The following is a 21,737-nucleotide window of genomic DNA, read 5'->3' as shown; positions in this document are numbered from 1 at the left end:
TGCAATTATTCAGGTTCATCATGGACCGGTAGTAGGAGATATAGAATTGAAACCTTATATTCACTGGAGGACCAGAGGAATGAATTATTGCAGTTATTAAGGTGTCATGGACTGATGGTATGTTTATATGACAGGTTCAGCACAACTTCAGTATTTGTTCAATGAATTACAAACAACGTATAAAGTGTACATTGTTCACCAGACCTTCAGAAACACATTGGAATGGTCCGTCCCGAGTTGCACTATGAAGTTTAGGGACCATCTGCTGGGTGGCATTGGGGAGGGAACAAAAAATATTTGCTTACTGTGCAAGATGTGTTGTAAAATGAATATTTATCTTTTTCTGCTAAACACAATTGCACTTTTTGAATAATATCATGTTTCTTCCAAACACACAGACACCCAATGTAACATGGTGACTCTCCTGACAGAAGTACAATGTTAGTTCCGACTTTCTTTAAACACCATGTTAAGTGACAGAAGAAAAACATCAATAGTTCAAGGTCAGCTGCACTTCCACACCACTGTTTCAGTGCCACAAATCCCAGATACAGTAACATCACACATTGCATTTGGTAGAGTATTGCATACATGATATTTATAAGAAACAATTTTTATTGACACATAGATGATAATGACAATTGGTTTAGAAAGCAGTATTAGTGATATTATGTGCCACAACCTTGGCATTTGTGAAGGATGTTGGTCACATGTTGGTGCTGTCACTGCCGCGTGATACAGTTAGACCACAGTCAAACGTACACCCTCAAGGTTGTTCTGATATCAAGGCTGGTGGTGTGAACTGACCAAAGCTTCTATGTGGGTGATGGTTACACTATAAGTGCTACTTGAAGCCATGTTCCACCAGCTTGTACAAATGTATCTTATCAGTCATTGACCATTTTGTTTTCCTCAGGATGTAATCATAATGGATGCTGTTTCCACAGAGTGTTGGCTTGAGTAGATTCTGCCATATATAAATAACCAGCCACCGGAACAGCTGATATCATTAATGGTGCTCTTGTGACAGCATTCTTTCAGAGCATTTCAAAGGATGTGTAGTGATACGTGTTTTTATGTAAAAATTCCAAGTGTTACAACCTTGGAAACCTTTTTCTTATTGCTAGGAAAAACGTCTGCTTTCTGATTATGTGGGTTAGTCAGAAGATGGAAGTTCTGAATGTAAAGTCAGTGACCTTCAAAACATGAATTCCATATATTTTGTGAAGTTCTTGAGAGGCATGTAGAAGTTGGTATTCAAGTATACGACAAACTGCAATGGATGTCAACGTTTCTGGGTTAATATTCTTGCCCCTTTGTCAGGTGAACAAAGAAGTTGACATCCATAACATTTTCTCTTATATGTGTCTTGTGTATGTAAGAAATGTATTAACTTGAAAAATAGTTGCCTTATCTCATCACAGAGTTATAAAGGTAGAAGTATGTTTGCAAATTTATGCAACATCTGTCATATTAATATACAGTGCTTGACAGGTTTATGTTGATGCAAATGATATTTAAAATGAGTTTGACAAACATGTAACACTTTGGCCATGTGTCCTAAATATAGTTTATCTTACACCTGTACTGCATGCCATATGTCATAAATCACTACATAAACTTAGCCGATTGATATTAATGTGGATTTTAATGTGGATATTTTGGAGCTGTAAATCTGTGAACATGTGGGTTTTACTTAACAAAGTTATGCTGTTTGTGGAGTGTTTCATCTCGTCAGAGTTATATTTACATGTTCGTTTTTATTTTATGTATTTCACACTCATCACATGGGTCAGGTGATATTTTCAGTTCAGAACAAAGCAATCACTTCTAAAGCAGGAGATTAGGAATCAAATGGAAATTTTCAAAAATGTATAAAGTTTGTCACTATTTTTATTTGCAACAAATTGACACAAAAATGCACTTTTATTTGAACTTCTCTGCATTTACATTTTTCACATTTAGGTTGTGTTTGTTTTTGGCTGGTGGTTGCCCTTGGCTGTCTTTCCTGTACTTGGATGTTTTACCCAGGCAAAAGTTTGAACCCATGAAAAAATATGCTCTTTTTGCGTGTTCTGAGAGTGCTTTACCAGAAAACATGACACTGTTGCATCAGTGTTTATCTTCATTATTTCAAGGTCAACTTGGGCAGGTGCTTTCAAAAAAGAAGAATGTGTTTTTCTGACATTGCATTGTCAACTTTGTGCATTGAGATTAGTTGATTTGAACAACCAACAGTTGATTAATTGTTTTGTAGCAAGGAAACTGCCAGTTATTTGAACTTTGCACCATGTTTCTTTGAGGATTTGCCTGTAAATGTGCAAAAAACACACTATCCATACAATTCTGTGGTATCATTGTCGTAACATTTCCGACGACATGTTGCCAAAATTTGTAGAAGAGGTGCCTTTGTTAACTCAATGCCACTGCCATTCAGATCATTGTGGTGTTCTTAAACACTTCCTTTGTTCCTGCAGCTACTGCTGTTGACAATCACATTACAAGAATACAAGCTTTAATCTGCTCGGATGGCCCAGAGTGGTCATGGTACTGTTTGACTCGAGTTTTCAGGCACCTACTAATCTCACAACCAGAATGATCAACTGACACAAATCAGTGACATTGTTTCCAGTCATTTTTAAGATGTTTGACCTTGACATTGTAATTGACAGTGTTTTCAGGTTCAAATAGATAATGGCTGATCCTGTTGGTGTGAAATCGAATTGATGCAGATATCCTCTTCCAATTCCCTTCTGTCTATGTTTGATGCTATTTTATCAGGATAGGAGATTCCTTAGCATGCTAAGATATTTTGTGGTATGGTTTAGATTTTGGCCCTGTTCACTGAACAAAGATGGTTTCTTTGATTATATTGTCTTCGAAAGAGGTTTATTTTAAGAAATACAGAAAGATTTTGAGAAATGTATTTCTTAAGATGTTATGCTATCTGGGATTCAAACCCACAGCCTCATAGTCAGGTACATGATAGCCAGAAACAATGCCAGTTATCTAACCCACCCAGCCACTGCAAACAGAAACAAACCAAGTTAGCATGATGTCTGTGCTGAAGAGTTCCAACTAAAGGCAGAACCACTATATATAAATATTATGAAACATTGTCACAGACAGCAAGGTCTCTGTAGTAATATACTAAACAATGAGTTGGTAACATGGCTTGTCATGGCACAATGGCCAACACTGACCATCTGAAGGTGTGAACGTATAACACTTATTGCGGTCAGTGTATTGACAAGAGGGCAGATGTGATTAAAACAGAGATTATTAATCTTGCCTTGACCACCTGGCTGGGCTACTACGTGTGACAGTTTAATGTCCACATTACCCACAATGCCTCAGTGGGACTCCTGTCACAAAGCATTAGCAGATGCTTATATGGATTACCCGTAGGTAGACAGGTTTATATGATTTTTGTATTATAGAAACACTCGTGTCATGGTTTGCTGAGCTGTGTCGGTATTTCAATTAAGCTGTAAATTCTTCTATTACAACAGAAATCTGGCTGATGAACAAGCTAAACTAATGGAAATGCCTCTCTGGATCATAATAAGGTTAACTACAGCTGGTTTGATACAAGATAATGCTTTTTGTGGGTTAAGGGTATATATGACTGAATATCGAATGTGTGGATATGAAGAGAGAAAACAAATGGTCAACAGAAAACACTTTGAGTCTTCTGTGAGAACGAAAATGCTAACTCTGATTATGATTTTGCATCTGAATGCATTCACATCCCTTCCTGCTCCAAAATCGTCAGGTGAATTACACATGGAACTATGGTATTAAACCACAGAAGGCATTGCTTGAAAATTTCATTTCCGAAAGAGGCTGAATTCAGAATAAACCACGAGTACAGAGCTGCCAAGCCCATGTGTGCATTACTTGGAGTGGAGAGTGACATTACACATTCATCAGATGTGACAGGTTCGAGAGGTTGTCACATTCTCCTGGCAACACATTTCAACTTCTTATACTTAGAATTATTTTGAAATGTATTTTTCTTTACTTCACTGTGAGTTATTAAGTCCATTTTTAGTTGTTTTTTTTTATCTTTCTGTCCTTCCGCTAATCTGGTTTTAAGTAGGGCACATCAATTTTGGTGCCAATGTTTGGAGCAGATTTTATGAGAGTTGTAAGTTTTAGATGATACTTCAGTATTCTTGTGGAAATATTAAGATTATATCACTGCTGTCTTGTGCTTACGGCAGTTTGAAACATTGTAAATTATATTTACTAGTGTAAACACAGTTTCAGCCTAAAATTTGAACCTTGACCTTATGAAACGAGCAATGATTCATACTTTCATGTTTGGTGATGCTTCTAGCAGATTGGTGACAACTGTAACCCAGTTTGATTGTGTGGTCCTCAGTAAATATTCCTTGTCTGGAACATCCAAACAGTGGAACAGTGGACCTTTTTAATTTGTTGGCATGTTCCATTTGACCTCCTTACTTTGTGACCTTGTTGTTAGGGTTAACCTTTTTGGTCATGTTTGAAGGAATCAGACGGTCAGTAGTTTCAGTCACAGGATTAAATCAGATGACAGAATCTGTCCATCACTTAGCTGCAAGTCAACAGCACACTTTGTATCCATGATTCACGACATTAAGAACTTAAATGTTTCAGACATACCTTGTTTGTTACCAAGTCCTGACAGATTCCATTTGTAAGCAGGGCAACATGGTTTCAAACCAAGAATGTTCATAAATATTTCAGTCATGCAACGTTTTTTAAGAAAACATTGAAGAGATTATCATGTTTAGAAATATTTCTGTCTTTTGTGCAGTTGTCTGAAAGTAGAGTATGTTATTTGAGCCACAACCATAATGACATCCAGCACATCATCAAGGTCCTTTGTCCAACACGCTCTGGATTATAGACGAGGACATGAAAGGGTATCCATTACTTGGAAGAGAGATAGGTAGCTGTAATTTACTCTTATCACACAAGCCACTGGACACAGTGAATAGTGTCAGTTTCATTGCATCTGAAATAGGCACCCAAAACTACTGTTATTCTTCGTCCTCCACTAAGAGGAAATAATATGTCTGCCTGGCCCTTATGTCGTTAATAACACCGTTCACCGTGACTATTGGATTTAATAAAGTCCGCAGTGCTGCGATAAGGGCTGAAGATGAAAGGGAAGATATACTGACAGATGTCAATTTTACATTCGACAGTTGCAAGGGATTTGTCAATGCTGTGGATTCTGTTCGAAATAATGTCCATAATCTCGCTGGAGATAAGAGGCAACAGAAAGAATCAGCTGGTCTGGGTCTCAGTTAATGTATGTTTCAGTTGATGTTCATGATATCAATCAGTGGATTGTCTCATACAGATTTGATCACAGATCAATGTCATACAGCTGGAATGTTAGTGACTGTTTGACCAACCAAACCAATAAATGAACAGAAATGCTTGAACTGATCCATATTTAACTGTACACAAGTTGCAGATGTAGATAAAATACATTACTAACTGAGGAGGGCATAATCCTGCATTGAACAGTAATTCTGTCACAAGACACAGGGGTGAGAATTTTCCGTGAATCTACATAATTCCGTGTGTTTGATGGCACTGCTGTTGTTCATGATATATGTTATATTGTTTACATTAACACGACTCCAAAGAGGCCTAACCCACTTTCCTCTTTTTTTCACTTATACCCATTCTCATACTTCTGAAATATTGCTAAAAGCGACATAAAACTAAACTCACTCAGATGCGAAGAACATTGTCAGCATTACTGGCCTCTGTGACCCTACTAAAGGTATAGGAGACTTGGGTACTTCAGTGGTAGACAAAGCTTTTTGACTTAAAACCTATACACAATGGAGACACTTTTTTTGTCTACATCTACTGAATAGGATCAGTTGTTGTTTCCCCAAGCAGTCCTTGAGAGACGTTCAGTGTATTGTACTGACACAGATGACATGGTAGATAGGACTTATCTACACTGAAAGCAGTACGAGCCTGGTGTCCTGACAAAATGTCACGATGACTTCAGTTGAGTAGTTTTTCAGGTGGTGGTAGGTGAGACAGGTGGATGGGATGGATGGTAATATATGTTATGTTTGGGATTACACTTGCCAGTAGGCAGTACACAAAATTAGTGATTTATCCCTTCCAGCCATCTCACCCACTCAGCCATTTGTGTAACTTTTGTACCCCTCTGACACATGTAAAATCGGATAACTCCCATGGCCAAATATTACAATATCTTTTTGACTAAAAATGTGTAATCCCAACTACAGCATATGAGCTCACATGAATTAATATGGCTTGAAAGTGCAGGAACTTGGAAAACATGAAGATGGGCTATCAAATTTCAGATGTTCAGTTTTAGATAAGATTGACACACTTAAGATAAGATTGACAGAGCTTGTTTAGACACAAAAGTAAGAACTCATATTAAATGTTTTAAAACTATAATTGGACCACTGGAAACATACCACCATTAAACATGCGCAATCTTCATAAAACACTGCTTTATGTATTGCTTTGTTTTTTTAGCCAGATGAACAGACTAACACATCATACATGTATTTACTATTAAGGAAGTATATTTTTTTCAAAGCAAGACTCCCCATGTGCACATATTTTGTCTTTTCTTTTTGTCTAAAAAATAAATAAACATTCCAGGCATAAATTGCCACAAGAATGATGTTAATCCACACGACAAGCATCCTGTTCTGTTTCCCAGATGTCATCATGTGAAAGATGTGTTACTCCTGTGTTTATGTAATTATGCCATAACTCTGCTGGATGTAGTGTTGCTATTTTTTCCTGTACGAGGGTCAAACAGGTTGTACTGGGGGAATGTATGAAACAATTCTGTTTATATTGTCCTTGTTTGTATGGTAGACAGGAAGTGACATCAGTGATGAATATCATCGGAACAGTTGGCTTTTTGAGAACACTCAAGATAACAGGCACTTAACCTATGGATTAAAATGGTTGTTTTGATGGATCTGTTGTATCTTTCATCTCTGAAATAGATTCCGTGCCTGTAGATGATTTAGAATTTGAATGTATGGACACAATTTGTTTTCACTGAGTCACATCTAAATTATGGGAAAAAATGCATTTTTGTCCCTGCAGAAATTGACTGTGTGCTGTCAGTGTAGATATATGTGGATTCTATGGTCAGATGTGTAATACAGGTCTTTGCTGCCTATACCCAGAGGGTGTCCAATGGTCTAGGATGAAATCCTTGTTGTGCCGTTTTCACTGTCAGACATTTAAGAAGATAAAGTCACAGTACCAGATTGTTGTCTCCCTCTTAGAATGCAGGTCAGAATAGGTCACAGTACCCTTTATATGTATTCCTTGTGGGATTTTGGGTCATACTAGACCCTAGTATACTTTCCTCTTTTCAGATTTGGGGTCAGACTGGCCCCCACTGCTATTGGTGTGCTTCCTTGTAAGAGTCCCAGTCAGTCTGAGGCTGGGATGCCTCGTCACATTTCCTGCTTGATATGCTGGATAAGGCAGCCATGGTACCTCATATCTCCATTTCTTGACAGGGCTCCAAATCCTCATGTGTTTTTTTCTATATAATTCAGGATCAGACAAGGTCATCGGACCTCTTTGTTGTCTCCCTTTTGTGATTCAGGATACACTCACCACAGTACCCATGGATTGGTTGTTGATGACATTGTCAACCACTTTTTTGCCAGGCTGGATGATTTAACGGTCATGGTGAAATAGTTGGAATGTTTTAGTTGGGTCAAATAACATTAATTTTCTTTTTCTCAGGGCAGTATTTTTTGTATGAAATGCTTAAAAAATTTGGAGCATCAACATTTTTGACATGCTGTTATGTTCAGCAAAGTGACAGATTAAGTGGATATTTTCATTGTAAACTAGAGCTTTCATGGTTTTGTTTTACAAACATTTGTCATAGATTTTATGTGTCAGTTATCTGAGTCAGGCTCTGAAAAACATAACAGATTGGATGTGGCAGTGTTGACATGGGCTTTCTACAATTACCTCTCACACTGCCTCTGTTTGAAGAGTAAACAGGCAGAGCTGGCTGTGGTTGACAGTGCACACTGTGGACAACAGAGTATCTCTAGGTGCTGGTGGAAGCAGTGTCTTCAGAGAGGAGGGGAGGGTGGACTCTAAGAAGAAGGCTGTTGTCTCTGGGTTGGCGATGTGGGTAGTGTCTTCTGAGGGGGCAATATTGCCTCCTACAAGAAGGCTGCTGTCTCTGGGTTGGTGATGCAGGTAGTGTCTTCTGAGGGAGCAATATTGCCACCAAGAAGAAGGGTGCTGGTGGAGGCAGTGTCTTCAGATAAGGTTGGGGATTCCAAGGAGTTGGGTGGTGTCTCGGTGTGCTGATATTGGCAGTGTCATCAGAATGTGTAAGGGACTCCTTAAAGAATGGTGCTATCTCTGATGGAGGCAGTGTCTTCAGAGGGGGTGAGGGACTCAAGGAGAAGATACTGTCTCTGGGCTGCTGATTGGGGCAGTGTCTTCAAAGGGGATGTGGGAGTCCAAGAAGAAGGATGTTGATGGAGGCAGTGTCTTCGGAGTAGGTGGGACAACTTCTAGAAGAAGGGTGCTATCTTGGGATGTTGATGGAGGCAGTGTCTTCAGACGGGGTTGGGGACTCCTAGAAGAAGGGTGGATAAAAGTTTTTACAGTGTTCCAGCAACATGACAGTGCATTTAAATAATTCTCCAGAATATGAGGCTGAACTTGTTCCATGCCCCTTGTGGAAAGTGGCAAATAAACAGAAGAGGTGGTCAGGTTCAGGTTTGGGGACTTTGTTGTTGGAATATCAATACACCACAATCACGTGATTAATGGCACATAACATTGATCGCTGGATTATCCTGTCCAGACTGCGGGGCTGAACTCTGGCTATGCTTCTAGTGATAAGAGACGAATAAACAGAATGAGTAATCATGTTCAGTGGGTTAGTTGATATCAAGGCACCTCAATCATGTGGTTAATGGCATGTAAGATTGATCAGTGGAATGTCTGGTCCAGACTGACACATGGGGAATATGGTCATCTTGTTGTTGAATTTGTTGGGGTAGAAAATTAGTGACTGTCACTGTTATGAGACAGTTTTCCACAACAGTAGTGTTTGGTCTGTAGGGTGTTTTACATCATGGGGATGAAAGGCACCTTCGTAAGACAGTCTTACCTTTATGTTTCAGTAGAGGCCAGTCTCCATTGTAAATGTCCAATACTTTTTGCTTATCATTTATACTTTTATTGCCTTTTTACTGTAACCCTAGACAAATTGTGGTCAAACTTAGCAAGTTGTCAACCTGTGTATAAAACATACAGAGGGGGTAAAATTCTATTGAAACAATATGGTAAAGAAATGTTTTCTGGATGAAGCTATCGTATTGTCATTAAGAACAAATGGTCTCATCTGTCCAAATGTAATCAAGTATTGTTATCAATCTAAACTCTCGCAAACTGTTGATTACCCACACCACAGCTTGATGCTTGACATTTTGGTGTGTCCAGCAGTAATATTGCTTGAATATTGCTAAAAATGACACAAAACCTCACTCATTCATTCACTGTCTGCAGTCGTCTGTTTCAGTTGAATGTATGTTGGGCACACTTGTCCAAAGTCTGGTCAGAAGTGGCAAGTCAGTTGGTTCTTCATTCCAAACTGCAGAAGGTTACATTTTGCTCAGATTCAGGTCTGAATCAAGTCATTTGTCACTAAGCACACGTCTAATTTCAAGATGATGTTGAAGAGAACCCTGAGCTAAGATGGTGGTTGGAGGATGGTGACGTTTCCGGCATGAATGGAGCTCTGATACAGTGGATAGTGGAGAATGATTTAAAGTATTGATTGAACTGAATGAACAGATCACTGGACCCCGGTCAAGACCAGCGATGATCTAACTTGACCTGCCACAGGGGATGGTAATTCTAGAACCCTGTCAGCAGAGCTGGTATAACTTGGCACCAAATTCATCTCAGTCAAGCAGCAGCAGAGGACTGCCCTAATTATCAGACTTTAATGTTCCCTTTGAAATATTCTACACTGAATCTGAAACACTGACTCATCCATCGTTAAAACTCGGGGATAAAAACAGAATATGAGATGGATGGCGCTCCAGGTTTGGTCAGCATCAAATGTGATTCATTCATCAGACTTCATGTTCATTTCATTGCAGGATAACTATCATCTATTAGACCCAGTATACTGAAAATATCAAAGGGCATTAGATGACAGACACACAATTCTTTCTGGTCACCGTGAGTGAAAACGGGCAAGATTAAAAACAAGCGTTTTTATTTACTTTACACTGGATAAAAATGGTAGCGTCAAATTTCCTCCAAGAATTGGCATCTCTTAAGATAATTTTGGTTATTTGTGAACTGAAGTTTGATGGATTGATCCATAACCATCTCTTTACGGCAACTGATACTAAGGAATCCATTTTCTGTCACTACACATGATCCAGAGTGTTGAAAGGTTATTACTTTGTTCCAAAATGTCTGTTTTATTCATATTCTTGTGAATTATTATGAAAATGTCACACTGGTTTGGTTCCTACAGTATATCAACAAGTAAATCGTGTAAGTCATTTCTAGAGTCATTTTCCATTGCTGCAGTAGATAAGGCAGAAACTCCACTCACTCACTCACTCACTCACTCACTCACTCACTCACTCACTCACTCACTCACTCACTCACTCACTCACTCACTCGCTCACTCACTCCAGGAAATGAGGAACCAGTAAAGACAGTAGTGTGAAATCACTTCTCATAGATTTGTGACTCATCCTCTGAGTGTTGTTTTGTATTGCGGCTTCCATTAATACTGATAGTCAGTTGAATAATCTAATTCATGATCTGTAGCCTATGGTCACTGCCCAGGTCTCATCGTAGTGTATTTAGTTTTTGAGTTAAGATGAGGGATATATTTGATGAAATTTGAAATTTTTGGTTTGTCCCCAAATGGGGTACCTCACTAATGGTTGATGCACGACTGGTGGAAAGGTTGGTGGTTCCTTGGAGGGACAGGAGGAAGCGTCTCACTGTAAGAGGGTGGGAGTGAATGTCACACTACAAGGGACATCAAGGGTCAGGGCGGACCCTCAGTTATTAAGGAGGAGACAGTGGAACCCAAAGCATGTCATCATCACGAGGCCTGTCATGAAATGAAACAAAGACATTTTCATAAAAAGAAGTCTAACAAAGCAGTTAGTTTAAGAACAAAGGGTATTTTACTATCACCACAATTCAATTGACATTCCCTTGTGTTCTCTGCTTCATTGGAAACAGAAACAAAGAAACACATTCTTGTTACTTTGAAAACAGTTCCAGGGAGACCAGCACACGGCAATGAAGGAACATGTTGACACAAGCCATGAATATGAGATGATTATGTTTAAAGGTTTTCTTTCAACTTGGGTACGATGAGTAATACCAACTCACTGGTCATTTAGCCATCCTTGTCATTTCTCACGTGTCTGTTTCTACTGTTAATTATGAATTTGATGTTAGTGATGATTTTAGTCGTATGGCAGAGCTGTGACAAGAGTATTCTGTTTATGAATATATAACTGACAGCATGATAAAAAAATATGTTTCGTTATGGTTTTTTTAATCTGTATTTTGACCGTGAATATTATAGAGTAAACAGTGGTGTTTGAGAATTGCATCACTGTCGTAGTCATTTTCATGATGCAAGAAATGTAATAGCTTGTGACAGTGTCCTGAAGACATATATCATGAGCATTACTTGTGACCTCAATGCTTTTATCTGAAGCTAACAGTGCTAGTATATAGGACATACATGGCGCAAGCTCTACCTCAGTGTCTAACACCTTCATTGACATTCCAGTATGCATCTCAGAGAACAATGTAGAACCCTGTGAGGAGCTTAGTGTTGCTAGGTTTCCAAGTGGATGTACTAGTTATGGTACCTTGAAACTATGTTTTGATTACCATTTCCCACTGTTAAACATCTTTGTGAATCATAGATAGATTTCTTTATTTTGTTCTTTCCCGTGAGGATAGCCTATTGATTAAAGTATTCACTCGTTATTCCGAAGGCCTTATGTTCCATTCCTCCATGGGTAGAATATGTGAAGCCCCTTCCGTGATGTTGCTGGAATATTGTTAAAAGTGTTCTAAAAGCATACTGAACTCATTCACACCTGGAGGTTTGGGTTGGTCTTCATGTTTGGATGTTTTCATATGGCTGGAGTGCTGCAATACAGGAACAGTTTTGTTCCAACAGATGTCACTGATGGGACTATAGTTAATTGTCCATGTTGAAACAAGCATATGTGGTCATGATTGGCAGGACATCACTCAGTTGATACAGTATTCCTAGATCTGTGTGCTGGAAAAGGTTTGATAATTAAAACATTGACTTGTAGTTCAGGGAATATCTCACCCACTGTGCATAGTCACTTCACCTGTTGGAATGGCCGTTTTCTAGAAATGGAGAATAGATTGAAAAATAATCCCAACTCAAGTCTAGTGGAATTGTCAGTTCTAGTTTGATTTATCCATTTCTGCCAATATTTTCATATTCTTATATATTTTGTTGATATGTCTTTATAATGATAAAAGTATATTTTGGGGATTAATTATCACTGTGGAGACTGTACCTGGAGACTTCGACACACAGGCCTCTAGGGTGGTAATTAGAACAGTGATGAAAGTGATGTTACCAAAACCAGACGTTACATCTTGCTTTGTGACCATGCCTTGATGTAATGGGACCAGATATGTAATGAAACTCAACATTCTCATCCACTGAAACTGTACAGGCATTGAACTAAAGAGCATTGATTGTATTGATAGGGCTTGTCTGAATGTAGTAGCATCTACAAGCCACTCTACCAGACACGAAGTATGGCAGGTGTGAAATGTTTAGGAAAAGGTTGGAGGGGTGTCTTAAATGTTACTGGTGAATATATTCCTCATATGAACATTGATATATATTAAATTCAGCCGACACCAACTGTTCATTTTGGTGGGCATACCAGGTACATAAATGGTCATGATTGGTAGGTAATGACCCCATTATAACAACAGTCCTTCATCAGTATACACGTAAAGATTTTTAAATAAGACATTGTCAATGACTGCTTTGATTTACACCTCATTCAACACACACCAGCCGTTCATGTTCATGGACATACTGGAATGATCTGGACTTATCCAAGCTGCCATCTTGGCTGTATCTTATCTTCCAGAAAAAAGCTATCATTTGACTGAACCATCCCTCTCTAGGGAATGCCAGGTAGTACTCACCTTCACCTACTTGTGTATGTACGTAGGTCAGTTGTACATTAGGAGTGCTCACGAATAGATATTCGCAACCAAGAATATGATACACAATACAATTGTCATGATACATACGGTATCAGAACATCTATCTGCATAAGAACATGAGATTACCACAAAGGCAGTGATTCAATGTATATTTGTGTATTTGGAATACTGTGACAGACTATTTCTGAAAGTATCGCAGGGATGGCAAAACTATTCCCAACAGATTTCTTGTAGGACACTGGTACATTTCAAGCTGGCATTTATCCCTGTATTGTCTTAGATTCTCCTTTTGGTTAAAAAGTTAAGGGTACCTATTTTTTATCACAGGAACAACTTGTATGTATTCTGTATGGAGAGATGTGATGGTTTATCAACTTTAGCCGGTATGTTATTACTAAACTATGGCTGGAGGTGGTATAAAGCAATGAGCACTCTCTCACTCAGGTTTACAGTGTACCATTTGATATTGACATATCCGTATGGTTGTGTATATTCATATGTTAAAATATGTCGACATTACTCTACAGTAGTCTACACTCAAGTAGGTCTCCACTACCAATAGATGTACATTGCATGATAGTGAAATGTTTACGGTATGTGACTATGTGACGTATATGTGTGTGCCCTGACCTTGGCAGTGACTCTGCCTAGAACTGGAACAGAGACCTCAATGTGTCATCCACTACTTGTACCCCCTTCCCCCCTGCTGTGGGTTAGAAAAGGTCATTATGTCCCTGAATGTGGCTTTAAAAAACAAATAGTTGGTAGTGATGTTCAAACAATGAACACCAAAACATTAATTACCCATAACTGAGGTCAGCTGGGAGACATAAAGTCGATTACGACTTGGATTATATATATGCTACTCAAAAGAAGTAGAGGAACATTTAATTCTGTCATATAACTAAGCCTAAGATTAATCTGTTATGGCATGAGAGATTGGCTTAGTCCTGTTAAAACCTCAGGTGTTCCTTAATGTCTTGTGTAGCATATTCTTGCTGGTTGGTTTTGATATGATTGTTGACAGCTTTGACGCAGATATGATTATGAATGATCTGGATTATCTTTTCTTCATGTCAGACATAGGTAACCTGTACGTGTTACATACCATGTACACAGATTGGGATTTAAAGGAGTTATTTGTCTCTATTTATGTTTGACAAACTGCGATTACAGTATGGATTAGATGTGACATACTGTGGTTACCTCAGGTTCCTGTTCCAACTGGAACTGATCTCTGATACTCTTATCTCGGTACACGAACACTCAGGACACTAAGGGCAAATGCGACAATGGAGTGGTGTAGTGATATGTATCCCAATACTGTGGATGTGATATGTATCCCAATACTGTGGGTGTACATGTATCCCGATACTGTGGGTGTGATATGTATCCCGATACTGTAGGTGTGATATGTATCCCGATACTGTAGATGTGATATGTATCCCGATACTTTGGGTGTGATATTGACGAATACTGTCGATGTGACATGTATCCAGATACTGTCGATGTGACATGTATCCAGATACTGTGGGTGTGATATGGCTCGTATCCCAATGCAGTACTACTAGTAAAATAATGTCCTCTGTTTTCTAAGTTAAATCACATATTTGAAGTATTAGTTTTTTAGTTTGAGAGGTTGAAGAAGTGATATTGTATGGCAAAACATGTAGGGTTTGAGGGCACTCGTCTGAATGACCATCAAGTAGAAGGGAATAGAACTCCTTACATTACCACTACATCACAGAACTCACCACATTGTAAGCATTTTCAAATGTGGCATCAGATTTCGTTTTAAGTGCATGAGCCATCTTGAAACAACTATTTCAGTGTGTTGTGGCACACAAGACTTGAGTATGCTGTGTCACCACTAATTAGTGTATTCCACTTGAGATTTCTCCAACCACAAACTGGTAACCGACAGTAACTGTGCAATACTGCTTTAAAGATCTTGTAGTCTACTCTGGCATTTCTGCAGCAAGGCCTTGTAAGAAGGTTTGGGGTTTAGCAGCCTGAGTAATTTGTGCCACATGTTTTTTGATTGTTCATATACACATGAAGCAATAAACCTTACTTGGTGATTTTGCCAGATGGTGTCAAGATACACTGAGAGAAACAAATAATGGGTCACAGGACAATTCAAGTGTTATAATTTTCCAGTTTTCACCACCAGCTTTAAATGGTGCTGTCACGATGAAAACAGAAAATGATATACCAAGACTTGAATTTTCCCGTGATCCTTTATTTGTTTCACTCAGTTTATTTCACAACACTTGTATTGTAGAAACAATAGTTGGTGGATGGGAGGGGCATTGCAAGAGGTGTGGGAGGTGCAGAGCCCCTCAGCTCCACAGCCTGGTTGTGGGTAATCCAACCCTTCTGAATAAAAGACAGCTCTGCTCAAACACTATACAACTGTCTGTAGGTTTATCAGAGTAGTCTATATTTATGCATCTTTTTTTTTTTGGAAGGGGGGATGGCATCGAAATATTCATCCAAGCTGCGTAATAATAATACACTGCTTCAGATGTATTCAAGCCAACAAACTCACTAGTATTACCAATGTTACCTCAATGTTTAGTGAGTACTTTAATGCCATTCCCAGCTCACTGGAGAATATACACCTCAAATTAGGTACTATACAATCAATGGTAATATCACATCTCATCTTTCCGGGTACCCATCCACTACTTGCATTTGAATGTTGATGCTTACGAAATCCAATAGATAAAATATTATCTGTGTTGTAACAGCTGGTCGTATGTAACTGGATCTGTTGGGATTGTAAATGAGTTGTGTAAGTTCGTGTACCATGTTGATATTGAAACTGTTCAGCCATGATGACACAGATGATCATATGACAGTCGTGATGGTGTTAATTGCAACAGTCAGAACTTTATTCAGTTAATGATCACAGAATACGTAACTGTATCTATCGGGGTTGTGAATGAGTTGTGTAATGTGTGGACAAGGCAAGATACTGAGGCTGATGGACCCTGATTATGGTCTCAGAGATGATGAGCTGACAATCATGATGGTGTTAATTGGAGGCAGGCCGCATCGTTCATTAACTCAGAGGAAATGTGGTTAATGGCATGTCAGAGGTAGCTTTGTTCTCGGCTTCTTCCAGACACATTTAGACATTTCTTGCTAATGATGTTGAAGCATGTTTGTCAGGTTTTTCGTAAAGTAATTCCATGATGGAAACAATGGAAAATTACCTTTAGCACCTGACCTTTGGTTGATGATGGGTGCCGGGCGTCTCATAAACACTGGTAGCTGTAATGCAGTAAAGGAAAAATTAATTTAGAAATACTGAAACAACAAATAGATTCTTGAGCATTTTCATTTAGGTTAATGTTTTGGTCAATTAAATGACTGGTGTGCACATCAAGCGAAACATTAAACTGGCTTGATACAACAAAGTACAGATGCTAAAACCACTGAAAACCTGGACGGTTTGGTCAGTAAAGACAAACAGTGTTTATGTATGTCGACTGTCATCAGTACTGTAGAGAAGAATCAAAACATGGCAAATCAGACCCAACTATCATGATATGTCACACAGAATAATGGGTTTTGGAATGTTTCCTGTTAGTTTTACATGATTTATGGTTGTGCTATACTGTTTTTTGTTAGTATTTCTTTGCACTGAGGACAATAGGTGAAAGCCCTCAACTCCCAAGTGTCCTCATTCAGCCAGTAAAACAACCACGCAATACACTCTGTCACTCTTGATCTGGGATCTGATGACCACCATATTGACAATAACAGACATTGAAATATGATAATTACAAACAGGAGGTTATTGTTCCGACTGAGAGATGGCATTTCATGCCTGTTATTGGAACAATGCATTGATTTAGGAGACTTTGCCCACTAATTGTGAAATGTGTAATGATTTTCTTGTATGTCAAGTAGTTTCTCCATTCCTCTGGCCACCATACTTCCTTCCGTTAGCACTTGTGCGTCTGCTAGGTCAGGCAGGCTGTTGAGTGGGGCCTGCTTTTGTATCCGGGTCAATATTAGATATATGTGGGTGATAAATGGAGAATATGAGGGTCAAGAGTTGGTTGGTTGGCTGGTTGGATGGTTGGTTGGTTGGATGGTTGGTTGGGTGGTTGGAGGGGTGGCAGGCTGTTGAGTGGGGCATGCTTTCGTATCGGGGTCAATATTAGATATATGTGGGTGATAAATGGGGAATATGAGGGTCAAGATTTGGTGGGTTGGTGGGTGAGTGGGTGGATGGCACTCAACAGTATTCCATAAATATATATGGCAGTGTTCTGGAAATAATCATGTTTGGACCAGAAGATTCAGTAATCAACTGCATCAATCTACCCAACTGGGATGTGATGACCCAAAGATCGTGTTTGTCTAAAGTTGCAGGTTTAAACCGTTGAATTGTATTTCACTGACCATCTTAAGCAATATGACAGTTCTGTTTCATACCTGCAAAGGTCATTTTGTGATGAATCCTGGGTAATCCCAGTGATGACCTTCCATTAGCGTTAAATATTGATGTCTTTCACTGGACCATAACCAACTGCAGTGTATCAGTAGTTTGACGTTGCCATGGATACTGGTACCGTCAGTTTGTAACATGCAACTGCTAGTTGGAACCTAAGTGCACTGAAAGTTCATCTTAACCAGGAACACTAATCACAGTTCAACTGTATAGTGAGTGAGTGAGTGAGTGAGTTTAGTTTTACGCCGCACTCAGCAATATTACAGCTATATGGCGGCGGTCTGGACCAGACAATCCAGTGATCAACAACATGAGCATCGATCAGCGCAATTGGGAACCGATGACATGCGTCAACCAAGTCAGCGAGCCTGACCACCCGATCCCATTAGTCGCCTCTTACGACAAGCTGAGTCGCCTTTTATGGCAAGCATGGGTTGCTGAAGGCCTATTCTACCCCGGGACCTTCACGGGTCTCAACTGTATAGAACAGAAATGTAGTACATGATTAATTCCGGCAAACTGATGTGAACATCTGTGCACAGCCTGTATATAAGACAAACACTTTGTCGCTGAATATATTAAATTTTGATTGTAACAAATAAACCCTTTTAAATGGAAAAGGAGCCCAAGTCAGAACCTGGGGAAACATAGTTTTGTTTCAGATAGAAGAGCTTTAGTATTGTGGTAGGGCTAGTCAGTAGGGAAAATACATGTAATGTGGTTCAGGGAAAGTGCCCATGAAAAGGTGTGTGCACTGTGTACATCTGGTGAAGGTCTCCCATGGCACTGTGGAGCAGTTACATCCCCCACAGGACTGACTGCCGTTGTCCCCCACCCCCCGCCCAGGTACATCAAGGCATCACAACAAATTATAGGCTAAAATTCTCCCACTGTTTCCCCCACCCCCTTCCCGGATGTGTCGCTGTTTTCTCAGTTTGTCAAAACATCATGACAAAATGTAGGTTCAAAATACTGTGTTGTGTATTGTCAGTTGAGGGTCATTTGGATCAAACAGCTTTGGGATAGTATATGATGTATACTCATCTCACCAAAGGTCTGGGTTTGATTCCAATGTGGGTACAATGTGTGAAGCCCATTTCAAGTACCTGCCATGAACATACTGTTAAATGTTAAAAGCAGCAACACAAAAACTGTCGTATTGGTTAGGTGTCAATAAGATCAGATACAGATGAGAGTTAGAGTTGGTCATTAGAAACAGAGTCTTGTCTTAAGATGGTTAGCCTGGCTTACTGTTGGATGGATGTCATTGTATGCCAGATCGATGCTCATGATGTCAATCTCTGGTCTGTTTGGTCGAGTCTTTACCTATCATGGTGGTTATACAAGGCAGTGGCACGAAACAAAAGGCAGCCATTGTAGCAACAGACATTGAGTCCATCTAACCACATGCAGCAAGGATATAATTGATTATTTTTCAGAATTTGTATGCATATAACTAATTACATTGAAGGAGCCAGATGTAGCTAAACTTGAGCTCCTGGCACAAGATGGAATGATGTTTGGTAAAATGCTTGTGAATCTGTTTCATAGTCTGCTGCATGTTGAATTGAAGCATCAGTCTTCGATGCTGAACACTGTATGTTGCAGAGTCATATTCAATATGAGTACTGGTATGAACCATGAGATTGGGAACTGATTCTGTCTTCTTTCGTGATTGATGCTTTTTAAACATGGCCGAGAACCCTGTATATATTCACCAGGCAAACAAATGCTCATGGGCTGTCTGGGAAATTCTTATGTATAAAATTCCAGGCTTAGAACTGTAGGGCACAGCACTTGATGTATCTCCATGTTTCTGAACCAGTGCAATATATATTAGTCACACCATTTACTTGAAGTTGATCATATTTTATGTTTCCAAGACATTCCATTCTTGTAGTGTCATTTGTGTTGGATAACAGTCGCTCAGCGTGGCCTTGTGTTTACAAACATCCGAAAAAAATAAACTGAAATGTTTGAGATGACCCCTCAAAATGGAGGGTGGCAGGTGTTCTCTAATGAAAGCTTCTGATTGGTTGTTTTTCAGACCAAAGCCGGAAAGTGGCCTGAAACCAGTCATTACTGTCCCTTGGACCTCTTCTCAGGGTAAGTGGGTGCTTCTCCTGAAGGGAAGAGTTCATTTTGCACGAAGGGGAAGCAGGGTCTTTGTTTGGGAGTGGAGAGGGAAAATGTCAACAAGCCAACGTGAAGAAGCCAGTCACCTCTGTGGTCTACTTCTGACTTGTCCTAAATACAAGCGGATGTTTGCAGATCCCAACAAACCATTTAATGCATGTGCAAGTTAAATGACTGTTGTATTTCATCAGTTGTGTGCATTTTCCCCATCATTCAAACAAATGCACATTTGAGCAATATGACATGTATGCATGAATGCACGATAGCGCCAACACAAAGCAAATTTTGATACTTACAGAATATTCTTGCAAACGAAATCCTTGACACAAAAGCTCATTGTATATGCATGTTTAGTGAGGGTGTTCTCAATTAAGCATATCACTTCTACAAGAACACTGTATGCTTGTCGTCCATCATATGACTGAGCTGTGAAAATTACATATGTATATGATATACACGACATCAAACATAGGAAGGTGATATAACCACAGGTACACGTCAAGCTATCCATCAAACAAAGCAGGTTTATGTTGTCAGGGTCATTTCAGAGTATGTATAAGTTTTATATCTCTATTTGTTTGTGAGTGGAATATTTCTGAGAACTATACTCACTCACTCACTCACTCACTCACTCACTCACTCATACTGGTCTCTGAAGACACCCTCTATAGGACACCCTCTAGAGCTTCGAGCACATGCCTCAATATTAAACAGCATCATGACAAAACAATACACCATGTAGAAGCAATAATTCGTTAAGTATTGAGGAAAACTGCGATTGACTTTTTTTCTTGCCAAGACATTTATGCGTGTTGTATGTCTGATGATGCATTAATTATGCAGATGGAAGGCCCAGATGTGTATCTGTGAGCCGGAGACAACGTGGGTGTTAAATAATAATGAGGCATGCCAGTGGTATTACTTTCCTCGTTACACACAGGAACAGTGGAATCCTTTGTTCACCTGGTGGTGGCAGGGTGGGGTGGTTGTGTGGTTGGGTGGCGTGCTTGTGTGGTTGGGTGGCATGCTTGTGTGGTTGGGTGGTGTGGTGGGGTGGGGAGCTGGAGACGACATTAGTATGAAATGATAATGAGGCATTACTTTACTTGTTACACTCAGGAACAGTGGAATCCTTTGTTCCCCTGGTGGTAGTGGGGTGGTTGTGTGGTGGTGTGATGGTCTAAGCAACATGGTGGCATGGTGTTGTCATGGCATAATGGTGCCGTTGCATTGTTGCGGGGTAATTCATCGTGTTGTGTTATATGGAATACATCTCCAGAGTGTTCAGGCAACCAGTATGCAGGAATATATGCAAAATCATACAGAGGATAAAATTCATTGTGGTGACAGCAATGGTGGAGGTATTTTTGGCCCTTTGTATCAGACAATAACTATCTAAAGACATTTTACAGTATTTTCATGCAAGCTCTGTGAGCTCTGGATGATGTCTTGATTTTTGAGTATGTCTTGGCTCCTGTGCTCTTAACAAGTTAACAGCCATATTCTAATATGAATAATTACTGCAGAATTGCTAAATGTTTATCTGCACTGCCTTGGTGACTTCATTGTACATGCTTATCAAGGGATAAATATGCAAGTTAAATGTCAACCCTTTGTGTAAACTAATACAACTTGATATGAGATAGGCCAAATCAGTCCTGTCGATTATCTGTTCTGAGGTCAGATGACAACAAAGGTAGATTTGGTGGTGTAAAGTTTCAAGGTCTGAGACACTGTGTAGTAAACACTCCCCACTACAGCTGTGTGTGGCTACCACCATGAAAAATGGAATCATCCAGACCAGTCCATGAATAAGATGGGTGGGGTGGAGAGATGTACA

General features: G+C 39.5%; 1 protein-coding gene across 1 annotated transcript in view; it reads left to right on the top strand.

Moving 5' to 3' along the window:
- LOC137296791 (inositol-pentakisphosphate 2-kinase-like) overlaps positions 1–21,737 on the top strand; it is a 106,024-nt gene that overhangs the window by 48,859 nt on the left and 35,428 nt on the right. Inside the window, exon 7 of the mRNA XM_067828645.1 lies at positions 19,809–19,867. Coding sequence (XP_067684746.1) covers positions 19,809–19,867 — 59 coding nt within the window. The remainder of the gene's footprint in view (positions 1–19,808; positions 19,868–21,737) is intronic.

This window comes from Haliotis asinina, chromosome 9 (genome assembly GCF_037392515.1).
Source record: "Haliotis asinina isolate JCU_RB_2024 chromosome 9, JCU_Hal_asi_v2, whole genome shotgun sequence".
Classification (NCBI taxonomy): domain Eukaryota; kingdom Metazoa; phylum Mollusca; class Gastropoda; order Lepetellida; family Haliotidae; genus Haliotis; species Haliotis asinina.
The sequence above is the reverse complement of the archived record's forward strand: the minus strand, read 5'-3'. Positions and strand labels throughout refer to the sequence as shown.